This window comes from Aphelocoma coerulescens, chromosome 4 (genome assembly GCF_041296385.1).
Source record: "Aphelocoma coerulescens isolate FSJ_1873_10779 chromosome 4, UR_Acoe_1.0, whole genome shotgun sequence".
Lineage (NCBI taxonomy): Eukaryota > Metazoa > Chordata > Aves > Passeriformes > Corvidae > Aphelocoma > Aphelocoma coerulescens.
Window position 1 is genome coordinate 66,010,980 of NC_091017.1, and position 21,157 is coordinate 66,032,136.

The 21,157-nt window shown below is 40.3% G+C and overlaps 1 protein-coding gene across 1 annotated transcript; it reads left to right on the top strand.

The window, feature by feature from the left end:
- Positions 1-1,290: 1,290 nt before the first annotated feature.
- WDR1 (WD repeat domain 1) lies at positions 1,291-20,789 on the top strand. The gene is made up of 15 exons (XM_069014446.1): positions 1,291-1,538; positions 1,815-1,936; positions 5,783-5,873; positions 8,691-8,838; positions 10,253-10,433; positions 12,253-12,330; positions 13,022-13,102; positions 13,221-13,454; positions 14,265-14,352; positions 15,186-15,342; positions 16,003-16,090; positions 17,088-17,198; positions 17,677-17,850; positions 18,953-19,097; positions 19,399-20,789. Exons 1-15 carry the CDS (start codon positions 1,523-1,525, stop codon positions 19,506-19,508), a joined length of 1,824 nt encoding a protein of 607 aa, XP_068870547.1. The 5' UTR covers positions 1,291-1,522; the 3' UTR covers positions 19,509-20,789.
- The last annotated feature ends 368 nt before the right edge of the window (positions 20,790-21,157 follow it).

Here is a 21,157-nt window from a genome sequence, read left to right on the forward strand (position 1 = left end):
TAATAGAATTGGAAGGAGAGAAGAATTCAATTTATCCAAAGCTATATAGAAAACATGAAGGGCTGTATGTAGTTCAGCTTAATTTACACAGACATCCAACCTGGCCTCAGGGGACAACTCAGGAGATAAACTTTCAGTTGGCAAAGGACCTCAGCAGCATCTGGAATTGAATGGCATAAAACTATAGGATATTATAATTGCAAATATATAAGGGATGAAGATAAGACTGATCTCAAAGGAAATACTGTCTGTGGACAGCAATTGCCTTCCCAAGAGGTCTGTAAGAGGAGGAACTCAGGGACCTGCATAGCCTCTCCCACAGGAGGTTACTACGGTGACTCAATCCCTGATGACAAGGACGATGCATCCCAAGCAAAACCAAAGGTCTGTCGTCGCAGTAGCTTAAGGCACACTCCCGGTATGCCAATAGCTACCGCTGGGCAGAGCCCGCGGAGCAGCCACGCTTAGGGACGGCGTGGGAGCCAGCGGCTGCTGCCGCATGGTGAAGAGCGGCGCCGGGAAAGGGCCGGCAGCGCCCGCGGAGGGACTGCTTCTCCGCACAGCCGCGGCGCCCCGAGCCTGCCCCTGTCCCCGCGCCCATCCCCGGGCTCCCCGCGGATGTGCCCCCTGCCCGCCCGGCATTCCCGGGCTCCCCGCGGATGTGCCGCCTGCCCGCCCGGCATCCCCGGGCTCCCCGCGGATGTGCCGCCTGCCCTCCCGTCATCCCCGGGCTCCCCGCGGATGTGCCCCCTGCCCGCCCGGCATTCCCGGGCTCCCCGCGGATGTACCCCCTGCCCGCCCGGCATTCCCGGGCTCCCCGCGGATGTGCCCCCTGCCCGCCCGGCATTCCCGGGCTCCCCGCGGATGTCCCCCTGCCCGCCCGGCATTCCCGGGCTCCCCGCGGATGTCCCCCTGCCCGCCCGGCATCCCCGGGCTCCCCGCGGATGTGCCCCCTGCCCGCCCGGCATTCCCGGGCTCCCCGCGGATGTCCCCCTGCCCGCCCGGCATTCCCGTGGCAGGGCGGTGCCGGTGCGCGCAGCCCCGCCCGCCGCGGCCCCGCCGCCGCGCACGCGCACGCAGCGCCCCGCGCACGCACCCGGGAGCGCCACGGCGGGAGCGGCCCCGCGCACGCGCGGCGCGGCCGAGGCCGGTCAGAGCCGCCGTGTGGCGCCCGCCCGGCCCCGGCCCCGGCCCCGGCCCGGCCCGCCCTGCGCGCAGCTCCCCGCGGGGCGGGGCCGCCTCCGAGGCCGCCCCAGCGCGGCCCCGCCGGGCCCGGCCGAGCCCACGGCATTTCCGGGGGAGGGCGCGCGGCGCGGGCTGGCGGGGAGCGGCGCGGCGCGAGCAGAGTTGACTATATATGGTCAAAGGCAGCGGAGAGCGGCGCGCGGCGCGGGCGCTTCCTGGTTCGCGCCGCGGGGCCGAGCGGGGCTGAGCGGCGGCAGCGGAGCGACAGAGCCCGGCCCGGCCGCGCCCGCTGCCCTTCCCTGCCCGTGCCTGCCGCCGCCGTAACAAGTGGGCGAAGATGCCGTACGAGATCAGTAAGCTGGCGGGCGCGCCGGGGCGGCGAGGTTCCGGGCGGGGATGGGGACGGGGAGCCCCGCGGGCTGCGGACCCTCGTGCGGCCCCGCGGGATGGCGCGGAGCCGGCGCTGCCTCGCAGCCCCCTGACAGCAACAAGTGACGGTGGCTGCCGCCGTCAGGGCAGGGCGTGTGCCCGTAGCGCGGAGGCAATAAGCGCCTTCCTTTTATTTTGATTTTTTTAAAAAATTATTATTTATTTTCCTTTTATCCCATTTCTCCCTTTATTTTTCGTAGAAAAAGTGTTCGCCAGCCTTCCACAGGTTGAACGAGGCGTTTCCAAAATTATTGGAGGTGATCCTAAGGGCAACAATTTTCTTTATACCAATGGAAAATGTGTCGTCATCAGAAACATTGATGTAATGTATCTTGATTTATTTTGTTTTCTAGTGTAAAGCTTTCGCTAAGTTTCATTTTCTCTTCCTGCCCCTCCTTTAACAGCCTGTGCTTCATTCAGTCTTGGCGATTTCAATCGCGGTCACAGATCCCTGATCAGCAGCAGGAGAATAAGTAGAGTGCATGACTCAGGCATAAAACCATAGGCAGTGACAGTAAAAACATGTAGAAAATCTCGGTAAAATGTGCAATTCTTTCCCTCTTCGCATAGGACTTAAGAGACGAGAGACTAGTATATTCTGGTTGGCCCTGTTTATCTTCTTAGGTATCACTATTATGAAGTTGAGTGCTGTGTTTGCCTAATAAATGAGCTCTTCCTTCTTTGCTGTTTTGGGCCCTTAGCCTGTCGGAGAAGCATGTAAATACTTGCAAACCCGTATCTTTAAACGAATTATTCTTCAGCTTCTTTCCCCCCACCCAGCCCCAGCTCAAGGAATCAGACCAGTTATGAGTTGCTGGATTCCATAACAAGCTGGATGCAAGTTCTCAGCCCTGCTCACAGGGGATTTTGCTCATTGATTAAATATTAGAATGCCCCAGTTAATGTTTTCAGTAGTGTGGAGGTTTGGGTTTGTTTTTTTTCTCTGATGCTAACTAGAGAAATGGTAAGAGTTATTTGAAAGATTTCATTTCAAAGATGGCATCCCTTTTAAAAGCATGGAGGAAACATTGCATGTTTAGGCCATTGTCTTACTACTGGTTTTTAAAAAATAAATTTCTTCTAAGTGGTTGTTTATTCTTTAGAAATCAAATTCTCCCCTAGATTTACTTTCCTACTGCAGATTTGGCCTGCAGCAGGAAGGGCTGCGGGGGGAGGGGGAGGACATAGCTCTGGAATTTTTAGGTCTCCACAACAATGGATTTGTTTATGGCTGCTTCTCTAAATCACCTTTGTAAACTGAGCTGTTCCCCTTTTACCTCATCACCCCCACTCTATTCAGACATTTCTTCACTGTCATGTAGTAATAGAAAAGTGCTACTAATAACTAAATTCCTTGCGGATTTCTTGATTGCTATCAGTTCAAATTTATCCACTTAAAACCAAAAATAATCTTGCACTCTGGTTTCAGTATGCCCGTTTAATGTCTTTGTAATAGTGTTTTGCTCTTGGTATCAAGAAAAGTTCAAGTTTCTGAAACCAGAAGCCCCAGTTAAAGCCTGTAATGGCACACAGTGTGATGAGAGAAGAGGGAAAAGCCACTCTGCTTACATTACAGTTTCTGCCCAAGTCATGAATGCTGACCTCCTCCCTTGCACTGTCATTAATGCTCTTCTGACCCTGATTTGGAGGTTAAATTGGAAGAAAGCAATTTGCTTTACCTTAATCAGCTCACTAAACATTAGCCCAGTCCAAACGTGAGCCCCAGCATGAGCTGCGGGGCATAGGGCACATGGTGACCTGAGAACAGGCAAGGTGGGATTGTGGGAATTCAAATTTAAACTGTTTAAACTCCCAAGGAAAGGTGAGAATAGAAGTCACGACTCCTTCAGTTTTATGGTGCAATTCATGCTGATACGCAGACTTATCCAACTGACAAGGCGAGTTTGCTACTGTTAATAATTGACAGGTGACTACAGAATATACTGTAGCAATAACACAAAAACTGACCTAAACCTGTGCCGTGGCTTTTGTGCTGGAGAATGTTGCAGTTTGTAACCTGATGTGCAAGTGTGTCCACTCTTAGTTAAGAACTATGCAGTTTCTGAATGATATAGAAGCCTCTCTAAAAGTTTGCAACAACCAAATTAAGTGCTGGGGGGTTTGTGTACTCCCTCCATGAACAGTTCTCCAGTGGAATGGTTGTGCTCTAATTAAAAAAAAAAAAAACAACAGGTCATCAAAATGCAGTGATCACCTTTCTCCTTAAGTCTAAACCTATCTAGCATTAGCTAATCAGATGAATATAGCATTCAGGGTTAATGCTTGATCTTTGAGCATGATCTAGAGACTTCCTTTAACAAGTAGTTCTGGAGCAGTGCTGGAAAAGCACTGTGAGAAAGACTAGTGATATTTTTAAGGTTTCATACTTCATTAATATTTTATTTTCATGGGTCTAAGACTACTTTGAAGCTTGGAACTGAAACTGCTCACTTTCATATGTGGCTCTGGTTTCAGTGTTTGAAATAAGCCACATAAGCTCACTGCTGGTTTAATCTAGGTACTACATTTGTCCCAGCTCACACTATAATTTTCTCCTGAAATATCTTTTTAGAAGTGTTTTTTGGGGTTTGGGCTTGATGTGAACAACATGCAAGTTAGAAAAACTGACTTTACAAGCAGAAATAATACTATCAAATAAATAATGTACAGTTTGACAGCTCTACCTTATTACCTGGTTTCTGGAGTCTATTTACCATATCTTAAATTTGGGACTCTATCTTCCATTTAACCCTTTAAGTTAGTCTCTCAGCTTAGTTTCCCAGACTCTTGGAGATTCTTGCTGTAAAGTAGCACCTATTTATGTATGCCATCAATAACAGCATGGCGGGGGGATTTGAGCTTCCTGAACATGTAGGTGATGCAGATGTAGAATAGGGAAAACATTATCTTGCTCAGATGAAATCCAGTTGGGCACAAAATGAAGAGGGATGCATGCTGTAAGTGCAGATGGTTGTGACTTAAGTAGGGCTATAATGCACTCAAGCAATGCCTAAAAGCAGGAATGAAAAAGAGCTCCTTTTTGCATGAGCAAGCAGTATTCTGTCTCCAGAGATGTAACAGTACTGCAACAGCAAGAACTCTTGTGAGCAGGAGACTGCTCTCTAACACAGAGCGGGTGTTTTAGTTTTTCCTGATTGGATGGCTGAGTCATACCATAACATCAGGTGGTTTTCTGGTTCGATTGAATAAATCTGTATTAATTATAGCAGTTAAAATGCAATTTTGTTTTGATCATATGAGTCAAGTTTCTGGAGCTGGAAGAAGCCTGTTAAATGGTAGAAAAACATTTCTAAAGAGTAGTGCATTACTGTTATGGCATATATACACTATAATTGGGAGGAATGCAGAATTACATTTATATAATTAATTTGAAAGCAGTTTTTTGCCTTGATGTCATCCTTTTTTTGATTTGTGTGGCACTTCTATTGTGTAACAATACTGATCTGCTGAGACACTGAGTTCATTTTATTGTCCAACCTGAAGCATCTGAAAATGTAGTTAAGACTAAAGAGATAAAATTATGATGGAGTGGCAGTGAATTTTTTTCAGAATTCCTGTATAACTCTTGATACAAGGGAAAACACCTTTTCCTGTTCTGGTCTGCTGGCTTTTTAAGCAGATTGCAATTGTCAAGAAAGAACAAGCCTAGCACACCTCATTGGTTATTGAGTGATTTTGGGTACATGGTGATGTTTAACTGCAGGCTCAAGTTTCATACTTGACTACAGTAGAACTTTAGATGTGTGCTGCAAAGCACAGCTCATATTTAGTATTCTACTTGGGTAACTGCTTTATTCTTGGGCTAGCCCTAAAAAATGCTTGGCCTGTTATTTTGGAGAGTGTTTTTCTATTATTTAGCAGGTATTGGAGAAGAAAGGGTCCCAGCACTTCAGGCTTCCTTAAGAGGAAATCTCTTTTTTTGTGCCAGTTGTTAGAAAGTAGTGTGTTGCTCCAGTGGTCTCAGCAGTGTTCTGCAATGTGTACTGCACTTCTCACTTTTAGACAATTGCTCAATTTAAGCTGGAAGGAAGGGTGTAAGAGTGGGAAGTGCAGGGAGATATTATGATTTTATCTTTGAATTTCTGATTTTATTCCTTTGAAAAGGAGGAAATACAACTTTGTACCTTTTTTTTTCCCTTTAAAATAGAATCCTGCAATTGCTGACATCTACACTGAGCATGCCCACCAGGTTGTAGTTGCCAAGTATGCTCCCAGTGGATTCTACATAGCATCCGGAGGTAAAGCATCCATGTGTATGAGATGTGTGGACAGAGCTCTTAAAGTTACTGGAAAAACAGTAGTAACACTTCACGTGTGTGTATGGAATATGCAGTCAATGTGATGTGCTTTGGTGGAATTATGTGCACATCTCTGAAGGAGGAATGATTTCTGTTGTTATTCCTCTAACCTCTTCCTTAGGCAGTGAGTTTAGTGACATTCTTGGTCTTTTTAAAATGTATTATTTCGATTTAAAACAACCTGGAAAGGAACCCTGAATACTTAGTGTGATGAAGACTTGTGTAAATGCAGCAGAGTGAAAAGTTATTTCTGAAATACAGGACTGTTGTTTGTGATGTTAATAAACTTTGATATTTTTTGTGCAGGGGAGGGAGTCTAAAACAGTGTGTATTCCTTTCTTTTCCCTTCTTCCTGACCAAACTCGGCAACATTTATGACTTTTGTTACCCTTTAACCTGAACCAAAAAAGCTTTTCCTGGCAAGTTAGCAGGGAAAGAGGCTCAGTTTCAGTTTCCATATAATGCATATGAATCAGTAGTCTGAGGATGTGCAACATAAATTTTTACAGTGTGAATTTCCTGTATTACAGCAGTTTTTGACTAGCGAAGAACTAAACAAACCCCAGTTAATAGAAGCTAGCATCTAATAATTGATATTTTTTTCAGGAGGACTAGTATACAGTGAAAAATATTGATAAATACAATACTATAACTTGTATTTCTTACAAAGATTTGCAGCTAATATATGGATTTTTTAAAAAGTGCTTGCCATTTTCAGTTAGAAATGCTTCAGAAGCAAGTAATGTGCCCAAATACAGATATATTTTCTAAGTAATATATCTGAAAACAAAACATTCTGAATATGAGCTCCTTAGAAAGGGAGCACAGTTTCCTGCAAAGGTCTTAGTAGAATGGGAGTTTCTCTTGCAGTAATTTCAAGGGAACTGTATTTTTAAAATGTAAAATGTTCTGTCCTTCTTGGTTTCCTTCATATCAGAAAGCTATATTAAGTATTTTTGGAGTACTAGGGAACCTTTAAGAACACTGATAGCACAGCTTTTTTTTCTTTTTTTTTTTTTTCCTCTTTTTCTCACATTCTTGTCTGAAAGGGACCACAGCCAGGATTTCTTGGCTCAGTCTTTTGTGTGGACCATGTGTCAAATTGAATACCCTCTTCTGTATTCTACAAACTTGGTGCTCTAGGTTTATGCAGCACTTAATCCTCATAATAACTATCTAATTTGTTCTTGTAGTCTTTTAGATTTCTAGTCCTTTGTAAGAGAACAGTAATAGATACTGTGCTAGGGAAGTATTTGGTTGATTTTTCTCAGAATTTTTGTCATACCCAAGTGAAAGAGTTTAGGTTGCAAAATTTCCCTTAAAAAGTGTCTTCCGTATGTCATTTATAAATAGTTTTGTGATACTGCTGAGCATGGGGTCTGAAGATAGATGACCAAGCTGTTTAAGCTGTTTCTAAGTATAACACATAAGATTCATTTCTCTATCTATAAATCTGCATTAGCCATGCAGACTGCATTAATACTTCATGTGCTTCATGAGACAGACCTTTAGCAATATGCTTTTGGCTTTTATGGTAATTCCTCTTATTGCAGTCATAGCAGATGTAGTAATGGGAGATACTGCAAAGTTAAAGCTCTGTGTCTCATCTATTAATAGATGGAGAAAACAATTCAATTTTAAAGTCTGCATTAAAATTCTGCTTCAATAACAAATTGTTTCTATAAAATTCTGAATCTGTCCTTTTAGCATAAGATCAGTCTATGACCAGGTCCCAAAAATGCAGGGTTGCTGTATGTTTAAATTGAACTGTAAAGATGCACCAATAAATGGTGAACAGAATTTAAGCATTCTGCTGAGGTGAAAGATGCATATTTTAGCATGTGGTTTAGTCTAAAACAGTGGCTTTTTTGAAGGGTACAATACACACAGACTTTGCTGTGTGGGTTTCATTAGAGATCTGTAAATTTGTCTGTGTGTAGAACAATTCCTCTGGTTACAATACTGCAGCACAGTAATTGCTCTGAATAGCTCTTGGGTTGTACAATACTGAGTGGAAACAGTGAGCCAGGAGCTTTCATTATCTTAAGTCTTAAATTGTTAACTGCTTGTGCTGTGTATGCTGCTTTTGACATTACTGTTCCTGAATATTCTGTTGCATTCCTGTGTAGTATTCCAGATAGTGCAGGCATCCACACGCACCATTAAGTGTGTACATGCTTCTGTATAGAAAAAGTACACTGATGGGGGTGCATGAATTGAGTTCTGTGGACAGAAATCTCTTAGTACTTCTACATATGCCTGGTATTTGTATGCAAAACAGGTCTCCTTTGAAGGTACAAATTGTAGTGCATCAACCACTGTCCACTGGACTATTCCCTTCTTGTAGATGTAGGGTCTCCTACTTGCCAGTGAAGGGTCAGTGAGCTGTCTTGTAGCTGCTGGGCAGGGGGGCTGGGCTGGCTTGTTCTTTGTGATACTAAACACATACCAGCTGACAACATTAAAGTTCCTACTCTTACTGTGCAGTTTTTTCATGTGTCTGCAAGTGTTTTCTCTGTGTGTTGTATTTGGTGCTGCATGTCTTGAATCGTAATATCTGGTTAAAAACCCAATTTGGTGAAATGGATATAGCCTTCAGCATTCCTAAATCAAGTGATTTGTAGTAGTTGTAATAGGGTAAAGTAGTAGGTCCCTAGTACAAATGTTCAGTGTAGCTGAAAATCTGTACTCTGGCAGATTGAGTCATGTGACTGAGTCATGCTGGAACAATAGTTATATTTTGTTTTATTACGGCAGATGTCTCTGGAAAGCTGAGAATCTGGGATACTACACAAAAGGAGCACCTACTGAAGTATGAGTATCAGCCATTTGCAGGAAAAATAAAGGACCTTGCATGGACTGAAGACAGCAAGAGAATTGCTGTGGTTGGAGAAGGAAGGGAAAAGTGAGTAATTCTTGTGTGTGTGTGTTTATATATAGATACATACATTTACTGTAAACCTCTGTATTCTAACAAAGCAAGTTCCTTGCAGAAAGCTTTTAATTCTTCAGTGGAAGGTAATCATTGCTTTTTCCCTGTCTAGACTTCAAGTTATGCTGTTCTGCAACAAAATTCTCTATGCAGTGTTTGACAGCTGTAAATTAGTTGGAAAATACAGTTCTGTTACTATTGCGTAGTTTAAAAATTGTATGGGACTTGTTTCTTAGAGGTAGGTGGGTATTGCGTTCAAGGATAGCTGTTTGGTGGATTTTTTTGTCAAATTCTGATAGGGTAGGAAGGAGAAAACACAAGGGTTTTTTCCCCTCTTCCTTCACTTATTGGACTCGTGGTCTTATTCAATTGATTGAAGAGAAGTTTAAAAACAAAAGTATCTGAATTTTCTCCTTTGGCAACATGTCTATATTTTTAGGCCTTATTGTGGTAGTTAAATGAAATCACAAGCAGTTGTCATTTATCTGATTAAATGAGATGCCCATTCAGGTTTGTGTCCTCCCTTTAATGTTCAAGGACTGTCAGAACTTGAAGGTGGAGTCCAGACCAGGTAGTCTTCTGCCTAAAGGACTGAAGAGCATCGTGTGGTCCTGTTCACTGATTCCCTGCACCATTTTTTAATCCCTGTCAAGTACTGTGTCTTTGAAAAAGATTTTTTTTTTTTTGTCCTCCATTACTCCCTCTGCCCCATCTGCTTCTGGGTAGATACAATGTGAGTTAGCTCTCCTCCTTCAAAAACTTGGCCAGCTTCCTGTTAGGTGGATGTGCTTTCAGTCTAGAATACTGTTGAAGAGATTCTAAAGGCCTTTCAAATAGCAATGCTCTGGCAGTTCAGTGCCTCTGTATTGATTATACCAGGGTGTTTTTAAGGTGATTTAGAGTAAGAACTGTCAAAAATGCTTTTAAAACTCTTCTTCCTTAAACCTTTAAGTAGTAATATTTGTAAAGTGATGCTACCCAATCTAGGCTAAATAGCCAGATAGATAACTGTGATTCTGTGTCATTGTTATCCTAGCTTTCTGCATTCTGTGTAGTGGCTAGGCAGATGGAATAATTTACTGCTTTCTTTTATAAGCTAACAGTCTTAGCGAGGAATATACATTGTATCTCTGAACATTAGAAGCTTTGTATGCAAAACTTGATTGTTTGTCCCCTTCAGCAAACGTCTCCTGTTGAGGATTAGATTCTCTCACCAGAAAGATCTCAAATAGCCTTCAGGGAACTATGATGCGCTTGCATGAGATTTAATGAGATGACCTGATTTCTTTTCTTTGAGTGCACTCAAATCTGCAGATTGCAGATGTTCAAGGAGTTAATCCGCATGTAACTTTTATGAATTGTAGTTATTGTGTGCTTTCCTAACTAGATTCGGAGCAGTGTTCCTGTGGGATAGTGGCTCTTCTGTTGGCGAGATTACTGGGCACAATAAAGTGATCAATAGCGTGGACATTAAACAAACGAGACCATATCGTCTGGCAACTGGCAGTGATGACAACTGTGCTGCTTTCTTTGAGGGACCGCCATTCAAGTTCAAGTTTACACTAAGTGTGAGTTTAAGTTTAGATGTGGCTCTGTTAAACTGTGCAGCAGTTCTTGTCGCAACTAGCTGTTATAACAAAAGTTCTCAGTGCCCCCTTTTGAGGCATAGATGGTGTCAAGTGGCTTTCTTAAAATCATGTATAACCAAAAGCTCAACTCAGGCCAAGAAAACTGAAATAAATGACTGGTTAAAAAGAGAACCTGAAGCACTTTTTCCAGTATTCTTTTTTCTTTGTCACTTACTAAGTTATGGAAGGGGTGAAGTAGGATGTTTTAATGGCCCTATTGATGCTTTCAGAGTTCTGTTTCTCAGTGCAGACATGTAGAATTTTTTAATACTTTCCAAGGTGCATGATTCAAGAAATGTGGTGATTTTAATGGAATTTTCCAATCTGATAACAAGTGCTCAAATCTGAAATCCCAGGCCCACTTAGAAAGGGTGAGTGTAGATGTTTGAAAGCATAACTTAATTTCTACCACATGGAATGGGTATGTAATGACTTGTGTGGTCAGTTTTCTGTTTCTACATTCCTTTTAACTTTGTTTCTTGTTGTATTTGTTACAATCTCTTAAATGAAACAAAGGCTGGAACTACCACAGTTAAAGTATCCCTTGTTGCTTAAGGCCAAAGAAAACAAAAATCCACAAGCTTCTGCAGCTGTTTTAATGGCAGGAGGTCTCTTGCTTCAAAAAAAAGTATTGCAAAGATACTGGAGATTATCGCAGTAGTAGATTAAAAATTTTTATTTTGTATTTTAGTTTTAAAAACAGTGTAGTAGGCCTTTTATTTTCTTACATATAAGCCTTGAGTAGTCTTCATATGATAACTTCAGTAAGGATGCCATTCCAGTTCTAGAAAAGGAATTGTTTTGAGCTCTGCGATCCAATGAAATGATGTAGTTGCCTAATATATTTCTGTACTTAAGCTGATACTTGCATTTTGCTAAGCTGGTTCTTTTGGAACTCTGAAGTCCGAATTGCTTACCAGTGCTGCTTAGACTGGTATGTGATGCAGTCTTCCTTTTAAAGTGATATTTGGGTTGATACATGGGATTCTGGTATAGGCTGTTATATGGTTTAGATTAGAGCCTGCAGTATCATTGAGGGGGGAAAAAAAGTATAGTTGAAGAAAGTAGGTTAGAACCTGCCTTCCACAATACTAAAAATAGTCTTCCAAATCTCTCTGCATGGGAGCTTTGGCCTCATTGTGGTGTTTCCCTATTTAATGTGTGTTTTCTAGTTTGCATGGTTTGAATAGTCTCCTACTTGTAAATAGTCTATTTGGGGAGCATACATCAGTCTTGCCTCATTACTTCACAGAACTACCACTAATGCAGTCTCCCAGAAATGGAATTTCAGTAAAATAGTAACTTATTCCTCATGCCTGTGGTTTTTTTTTTGGAATAAGAAGGATAAAATACTCTTCTGTGTATAAAACTCACTGCGCAATGAAGCAAGAGTTGAAATCTGGAGAGCGCTGCAGAAGAATTTAATGACCTGTGGGGAAGAATCTTGTGTTTGCATGTAGGTTGCATCTGACTTTTTTTACTACTTATCCCTGAAACTGGGTACTCGTTCTTCTGGTATGCACTGAGTTTTAACTACATCAGTAATGAGGTCACAGTGTCTTCCCTGGACTGTTCTTGATCCCCATGATTCTCTTCAGATAGAGGCTAAACATGCCTCATAGCAATTCTCTACAGCAAGCATCTCCTACACAGCTAATTTATGGTTCACATATAAGAGAACTTCTTTGTTACTACGTTGTCTTCTATGTAAAACAGTCTGTTCTTATTTTGTTTTCTGATTCTTACTTTTTTCCTACAGGACCATACACGGTTTGTGAACTGTGTGAGGTTTTCTCCTGATGGGAACAGATTTGCTACAGCTAGTGCAGATGGGCAGGTAAAAACCAGGGAACTCCTTTTGTAGTGATTTTAGCATGAGAAGTTTTTCTTGTGCATTTTGGGAATAGGATTAGTAATGTAAAATCCACGTTGCTTCTTTTTTTATGCCAAAAAATGACTGGTTTAAACTTTTAACTATCCTCCTGTAAATCTGTAATAATTGATAACTGGTAATAACCAGACTATTCTTACTCAGATTTTTTCCCCCATTCCATTTCCCTAGCATTCTCTTACGGGTTATTTTGGCAGGAACACGTTGGACTTTTGGAATATGTATGTCATTATGATCCGGGGATGTCTAGCAAATAGTGAATTCGTAGATAGCAACATAGCTCCATGTGTGCTCCCTACTGATAAGGGCAGGTTGACAATGATACTGTTACCACAGGTAGCTTGTCCTTCTCGGAGGGCAGACTCCCATGACAGCAGTGCTAAGCAGCTGCCATCACAGCAGGAGTCAAAACTGTAACATCTTCCAGAATTTCAATTGTCTGGATCCAATGTACAGGGGATTTGCTATGATTATTTACAATTTTCATCTCAATCATTTAGTCTCAATTATTCAATGCAGCGTAGCTTGTGCCTCTCCCTAAAAAGGAGTCTAGTATATGAAAGTATCAGACACTATCTTGGGGGTTTTTCTATTACTGCTTTTCCCTTTAAGTTGTATGTCTTTGTGGTCTTTTAAGATTTTTGTCTATGATGGGAAGACTGGAGAGAAAGTGTGTGCTCTTGGTGGAGGCAAAGCACATGATGGAGGTATTTATGCTGTAAGTATTACTTCATTTGTGCAAATGATCCGTAGTGTTTCATTACCCAGCTCATAAACTGCAAAGTCTTGGATTAATAAATGCATTTACTGTCTTGTGGTGACATTTGTTTTTACAGATTAGTTGGAGCCCTGACAGTAGTCAGTTGCTTTCTGCTTCTGGAGATAAAACTGCTAAAATCTGGGATGTTGGTGCTAATTCTATTGTAAATACTTTTAACATGGGATCAAACGTGTTGGATCAGCAGCTGGGTTGCTTGTGGCAGAAAGACCACTTACTGACTGTCTCTCTGTCTGGCTATATCAATTATTTGGACAAGAACAATCCAGATAAGCCTTTACGTGTCATAAAGGTAAGTTCTGTTACTGCATGAGTTTCTGCAATAAATGACTCAGTGGTTGAAGTTGTCAAGATGGAATAGTAGCTATTGAAGAATAGCTTTGTTAAATTAGCATTGCCAAACAAGCTATGCATGACTGTTTCTTGAAGTCATATGAATCAAGAAGTTACTATGTTACATGTGTGACTGTGCTTTGTGCAAATACACAGACTATTTCATTTTAATTAATGTTATCAACTTATCTTTTGTTGCAGCTTTTTAAGCATTCTTGAGATGAGAAAAGAAATACAGCATAGATAGAAAACTACCCATGATGTCTCATTCTCCCAGAACTAGTGTATTGTGGACAAGGTGACCAGGGTTACCATGCAATCGAACTTTAATTTTAGATTTAAAGAGTTCACTGACACAAGAGTTCTTCTCACGGGAACTTACATTTTTACATGAACTAGAAACAATGTCCCAGATTTTTGCCATCACTGCTATAATTCTGGAAGTTGGTGTGGGTACATGACCATATTTAGTCCTCTTCCCTGAATCATAAAGTGCCTGAAAAGCAGTGATGAAAAGGCAACAAAAGTATTTTGGCCCATCAGGCTAATAAGGACATTAATGATGCTTACTGTTTCTCTTCAAGGACATGGCAATAGCAGTGCTGTAACAGTTAAATGACTACACTGTAAAATAGTGGGTTTTATACTGGATGGCTTTTAATGCTTGTGAATAGCATGTTATTTTCTGAATAACCTATAATTCTTCTCAAATAGGTGTATGTATGTGTTAAAAATTGCTCATCAATAATTATTTATGTCCCATTCACAGGGTCATAGTAAATCAATTCAGTGTCTCACGGTGCACAAAAATGGTGGAAAGTCCTATATTTACTCTGGAAGTAATGATGGTCATATTAATATCCTTTGAATTATAGTGATACTTCTTAGTCTTATAGTCTTAAAGAGCTCATTAGGAGAGGTGAAAAAAAAGCCCAAAGTTTTTTGGACACAAGTGAATATTTTGTCTAAAGAAGTTTATTTTGCTTTCCCCTAATACCTGTTTTTCTAGTTGCCTTCACACTTTCCTGCTAAGTATAAGCCAGCTCTTAATTTTCAGTTGCTGCTTCTTCATGGTAGGTAGCTTGTTAGTATGGAGGAACAAGAAGACTATAAATTAGCCTCTTGTAACATCAAGAAATAGCAATACATATTTTACACTTATGATACAATATGCAGAAAGTTACATTTCCAGCATTCTGAAGCTTAAAATTACAACTACAGTCCTTCATCCTGCCTTTAAAATGGTGTCATGTTGGCATAAACTCTTACAAATATAGGCCCTGTTTCTTTGCAGACCTGTAACCATGTTACATGAGGGAAAGCCAATGTTGCAGGACTTCAAACTAAAATACTTTAAAAAGTATTTTCTAGTCTCAGACCTAATGCTAATTATTACAGTATTTGCTACTGTTTGTGGTAGGTCATTTAGCTCACTATAGAACATCAGAGGCTCACTTAATAGATATTAGGAGACTGCCTATGGAGCTTGTAAAGTCTCCATCCCTAGAGATACTCAAAACTTTACAGAACCCTGCAGCCTGTTGTAGCTGACACCAGTTTGAGCAGCAGGTTGGACTAAATCTCAAGAGGTCCTTTCTAACCTTGGCTGTTCTCTCACTTATTTAACTTTTCATGGTGTGGTATCTGACTGCACCAGTATCTTCAAATGTTCCTTAATTCTATTATGCACATTATTGGGATTCTGAAACTGGAGAGAATGATGGCTTTTCTGGGAAAGGCCACACAAACCAGGTTTCTAGAATGGCAGTGGATGAAATGGACCAGCTGGTTACCTGCAGTATGGATGACACTGTGCGCTATACCAACCTTAGCAAGAGGGATTACAGGTTAGTTAAAATGTTGCCTTTTATTGCAGTATAATTGTTTTACAGCAAGAGTTTTGTTGATTTTATATGGTAAAAAAAATTATGCTGGAGTTTATTTAGGTTTTATGTTACCATGGAAACTGTAGACATCATTACTGTATCAACCTTATGCTTTTTTTCTGACAATGAGAAATGCATCCCAGGCTTTTCAATTTGTTTTATCCCTTCCACGGGTTAGATGGAGACCTATCTTTTACTGAGCAACTTAGTTAGGGGCTGTAGGAAAGGTGTCTGCTTTGTGATTCATAAATATCCAGAGATAGTGGTGATAAATGTGGTTAGGAGGGGTGGGACACAGCTATTTCTTCATGGAAACCAGAATTTAAGCAAAAAAAAAATTTAAAGAATCCTGTTAAGATAATCTAGTTAGTTTAAAAATTAAACTATAGTATTGCAACATTAATTTTCGTTTCAAAGGTGTACTACCTGATCAAGACAGTAAAGCTTTAAACAAACAATAGAAAACTTTGCAGATTAGTAGATTAAAAAATTAAATTATGCGTGTTCTTGATGATTAGTGGGTGATGATTTGAGTAGGCAATTTTAAATAATAGTAGAGATGGAATAATTTTTTTCTGCTTTGTCCTTACTGTTTCTCTGCCTTGGCATGTCTTCTTCCAGTGGCCAGGATGCTGTGAAAATGGATGTTCAACCAAAATGTTTAGCTGTGGGTCCTGGTGGTTATACTGTAGTTTTATGCATTGGACAAGTAAGTATTAACTTGTGGATTATCAACAATTGCTGTGTTAATAATGCCATATATGGTAACATACAGATATTTAGTGTGGGGTTACCTTGCCCATCTGCAGAATTTCCTAATAAGAGCTGTAGGGAACATAATTCAGCAGGATACTTGATAGCCTTGTCTTTTTTCATCCTGTACAAATTTCATATTTATGTATATATTTAAATTTCAGAAAATCCCTTGTGTGGATGTATCTGTATTTGTTATCAATACAGCTTTGTGCTGGAAGGTTAAACCAGTCAGACTCATGCTCTTGCCAGATTTGTTCAGTGACATGATTTTGGCAAAAGGATGTTTTTCTCCTGCATTTTATTTTTTTGCAATTAATCCAACTAACTAACTAATGCCGTTGTACAGCATAAGCAGTTCTAGCTTGCTTGCCACTAGTATGCAGATCACAGAAAACCAGAGACATTGCACCAAGGCTCTCTTGTACTGAAATATTATTAACTTCTAATGATTTATGCTTTCTGTATGGATGCTGGTTTTGTGCTTGGGACATTTGATAGTGTTGTCCAAACCTGTTTTCATGTGAGTTAATCCCAGTTATCCATAGACTAGAACTGGATAGGAAATAGCCTTTAAAGTTTAACATTGCAGAATTAACTTGCAACTAATTTGGTCCTGCCTCCCTCCCTTTAACAGTGAATCAGGAAGGGAGTAAGCATTGCTAAAAATACTGGTTTGTTTATTTCATGTTCAAACCAAGTGAAGCAAAGCTGAAGGCAGTGGAGGATGCCCTGCACTGCATAATTTAGAACATGAGTACTCCATTATTATATGTGTTAGTCACCACATGTAGGCTTTTTTTAAGAATTAAACTGTTCCCTTAAGGTGAGAATACAATAAATTTCTGAGCAACCAGAGGGCATTTGTATTTATGACTAAGCAATGTGGCTTAGTTTAGTTTTATATTTGGTACTTTAAAGAAGGGTCTTAGTTTCTGGTTTTCTACTTACAGATTGTCTTGATGAAAGATAAGAAAAAATGTTTTGCAATTGATGACCTTGGCTATGAGCCAGAAGCTGTAGCCATTCACCCCACAGGAGGTACAGCTGCAGTGGGAGGAGCGGTAAGGTTGCACTTCCTAAAACTGTACTACTTTGAACACTGGAGCAAGTAACAGAAGCGTTTAATAATAGTAGGTGTGTTCTGTTGAGAAGTAGTAGGTGACAATTTGTAGCAACATCAGTATTGTATCAAGTAAGTTGCGTGTATTTGGTGTTCCTGGGCTTTCATTCCCCATGTTCTGCCACAATTGTGATCTAGAGTCTATTTCACTTCTTTTTGAATTGAATCTTTTCTTGTATTTGCTGGTTTTAAACTGCTAAATTGTTTTTACCCAGTGTATTCTTGAAGTTAGCAAATTCTAGAAAATGGGTCTATTTCCACACTTGGTGGATTGTAGCCAGCATAAGTGACAGGTTATTTAAAGTTCTTCTTAACAGAAGCACTACCAGATAGACTTAATGTAAAAAGTTCCAGAAACTCCTCTTTCTATTGTAAAATTATTTTTCTACTGTTTCTTCTTCTTTGCTATTAATTTGCAGGATGGGAATGTCCATTTGTATTCAATCCAAGGAACCTCTTTGAAAAGTGATGATAAGACTTTGGAAGCTAAAGGTCCTGTTACTGACCTGGCATATTCTCACGATGGTGCCTTTCTTGCAGTCTGTGATGCAAACAAAGTTGTCACTGTCTTTAGTGTCGCTGATGGCTACGCGGTAAGAATTGTTGGAGCGAGAGTTGTCTTTGTTTAAAAACAAATTGACTGACAGCTCATGTCTAAAACGGTTGTGGTGAAGAACATTATAGCTGCTGAGGCTTAATTGTAAATCAATGATGTAAATTTGATGTTTCTGTCACTGTTTGCCTGCTATTTTGGGGTAGTATTAGCATTTACAGCAGCCTGTGTGAACCCTCCAGATCGTAAGAATAGTTGAGGAAATGTGCAGCATAGGTTGGCTGCTGGGAAAACACTGAAACCCACCTAATAAAAAATGCATAGTTGAAAAAGGGGAGGGAGCTGGATTCCCAGAGACGAGCAGTAGTTAAATACAAAAAGTTCCTTTGGGTGTGCAGAACCACTGGTTTGCTAGTTTGGGTTTTTTAAAGGAAATAAAAAAAAAATACATGCCATGTCTTTTAGAGAATTTGTGTGCATTTTTGTCAAATGGACAAGAACGCAGGCTCAGTTTGATAAGAATCATGAAGTACAATAAAATTCAATGAAGTAAATAAAGCAGACTTGGCAATAAAATTCTGCTGACTCTGGCACACCATGGCATGGACTAAGCAATGAAAGGGATGTGCTAGGAGAGGGAGTCTTGCTTTATCTGCCAACCTGTCTTTTAACCAAGAACCAAAAAATGGGCAATTTCCACTTTTCAGCCCAAGCAGTCAATGTGTATCAGTCTGTAAAGTCCTTAAGCTTTGACTGAACAGCTCTGAAATAAAAATGCAGGATGGATTCCACAAAAAACATTTCATTTTTTAAGTAAAAATTGAAAGAATTTTGGCTTGAGAAACATCTGTGGGATTATTTTAGACGCCTCTAAATTGCATATGCATATAACAGATCAAGCTTTAATAGAAAAATATCCTAGTGGCTTTTTACAAAAGGTTTGTATTTTATTGGCCTAGTAAGTGTTTAAATAAATCACATAAAATGAAGCCACTGGTTGGTTTGCTTAGTGTATCCATCTGCACCTGAGATATACATTGTCTGGAGTCTTGCTTGTTCTGATGGTGCACATTGAAAGCTAGTGATTTCCTGAAGTAGCTTTAACTACTGGAATAACCCTTGTCTCCCGAATTTTCAAATAGGAACATAACGTCTTTTACGGACACCATGCAAAAGTTGTTTGTATTGCGTGGTCACCAGATAATGAACACTTTGCTTCTGGAGGCATGGACATGATGGTGTATGTTTGGACTGTGAGTGATCCAGAGACCAGAGTCAAGATACCAGGTATGTTTTCTTCAACAAGCTACTTTTGAAAGTTGCTAGTAGTTCTTGGAATCCAACACTGTTCCTGTTTTTTAGACTAATGGTAAGCAGGCTTTGAATGTTCCCAAAACAATTTAGCCTTTATGTTAATCTCTATCTAGTCACATTAGCTGGAATTCCTCTGTTACGTTATTTTTGTAGTTACTTTTAAAATCCAGTACTAGTATTTAATGCAGCTAAAAATCATGTTTGGAATGTGCTGAAGTTACCTCGTCAACCCAGCATTCCTAATTCTTTTCTGTTACTTTGCACTGCGATACAGATGCTCACAGACTACATCATGTAAGCGGCTTGGCGTGGTTGGATGAACATACTCTGGTAACAACATCCCATGATGCTTCTGTTAAAGAGTGGTCTATCTCCTACAATTGAAATAAGCCCCCTCTTTGGAAGGACCTAATCAGGGACTAGAACTACTGCAGTGGAACATAGCATTTCTCTTAAAGAATCTGTATTGGCCTCTGGGTCTGCTGTCATATCCTCATATCTTTACAGGGTGTTCATATCTGTAATTAAATGTACTTTGAAAGCTTTAGCGAGTAACAGTTTGCACATGAAAAGCACTTAAATTATGTCTGGAGCTTAACCTTTGTGCTGAACATTCCAGAGGCAACAGCCGAACAAGTTGGTGTGCAAGGTTCAGGCGCGAAAGATTCAAACTCAATCAGTTGTTCTTTTCTAACCAAGAAGCATAAGACTGTACAGCATGAGAGTAATACTTCTCATTTTTTCTAATTACAGAACATTTCTGTACTAACAGTCATAGTAAGAGTATTTAGTTGTGGTCTGAAACCAATCAAGCTGTGTGCAGCTACTGTATATTGCTTTGCTTCTCTATACTGCACCAAACTGTTGCCTCAGATTTTCTCCTCCAGATAAGAAGATGGGGTACATACATAATAAACTTTTTATGTATTTCATGTCAAATCTTTGTGGTTTATTTTAAGGTGGAAGTGTGGGATTTTAATGTACTTACTGTTGTGGGTATAATGTTTACAAATAATCGTTGTGGCAACTTCAGAAACACAATTGTTACTTCATGAATTAAGACTGTCTCATCATTTCAGTGTCAGAGAAAAGAAATCATTCTGTTGCAAAGATTAAAGATATTTTCTGTTTGAAGGAGGAGAAGCATGTTATTGTTTAAAAAATGCAGTACTTCTACCACCTTTTGGAAAATACAGGAATTAAACCAAGTGAAGTGTTGTTATGACTTGAAGTGATTTTTGAGAAGATAGTGTTTGCTCAGTAAGTTTTATGCCTTTGCATGTGCAGAACAGTTGCATGAAAGCGTTATCTCATGCGAAGAGATCCTGATGTTGTGTTTAGTTCCCTTCTCACACTCCACAACACATTTAAGTGATTTGAAGCTAGCAGTCCAACAAGGGTGGAGGAGGACACTCTGATGCAAAGTAGTAGGAAGATTTTTTACCATCTCTGATGGCCAAAAAGAGCTGTTGCTGTCTAGAAACTTGGAAGACTTCAAAAAGTATTTTCTCTGCTAAGTCTCTACCACTACCACCACCACCACCACCTTTCCAGTTGTCTTTGGGTTTTATTAAGCTTTCCTTTCTGTGTGGACTTGCGTGTTTTTTTACCATATTTCTAATGACACTAATAATACAGCAAATAAAATGCTTTTGCTGCTTCTCATCCTGTGGACTATTGCTCAATTGCTGAAAAAAAACCTGCCTTTCAAAAATGAAATGTTGGTGAAACATCTTTTAAAAAGGAAAAATATTGATTTCTTTTTATGAGTGGTGATCAAATCTCTCCTAGCCTCTAAACCAACATCTGCAGTGGAACAGTTGACATAGATTTTTTTTCTTCTAAGTGGGATATTTTGCACCATGGTTTCTTTGTGTTCACTGTGGCTCTCTATTAGCAGTTTTGCATGTATGCTTACTAACAATGCAAGGACAAAAGAAGTTTTGGAAACGGATGTGTTTGATATTTGGCTTAGGATCCAAATGAACAAGGTTCATTTGTCTAGCCCCTAAAACTTGTTCTGCTCTTGCATA

Bases quoted from the DNA above. Each gene is read 5' to 3' on its own strand.
- WDR1 (XM_069014446.1), top strand. The intron at 10,434-12,252 runs GTGAGTTTAAGT...TTTTTCCTACAG, and splicing joins AGTTCAAGTTTACACTAAGT to GACCATACACGGTTTGTGAA. The intron at 13,455-14,264 runs GTAAGTTCTGTT...TCCCATTCACAG, and splicing joins AGCCTTTACGTGTCATAAAG to GGTCATAGTAAATCAATTCA.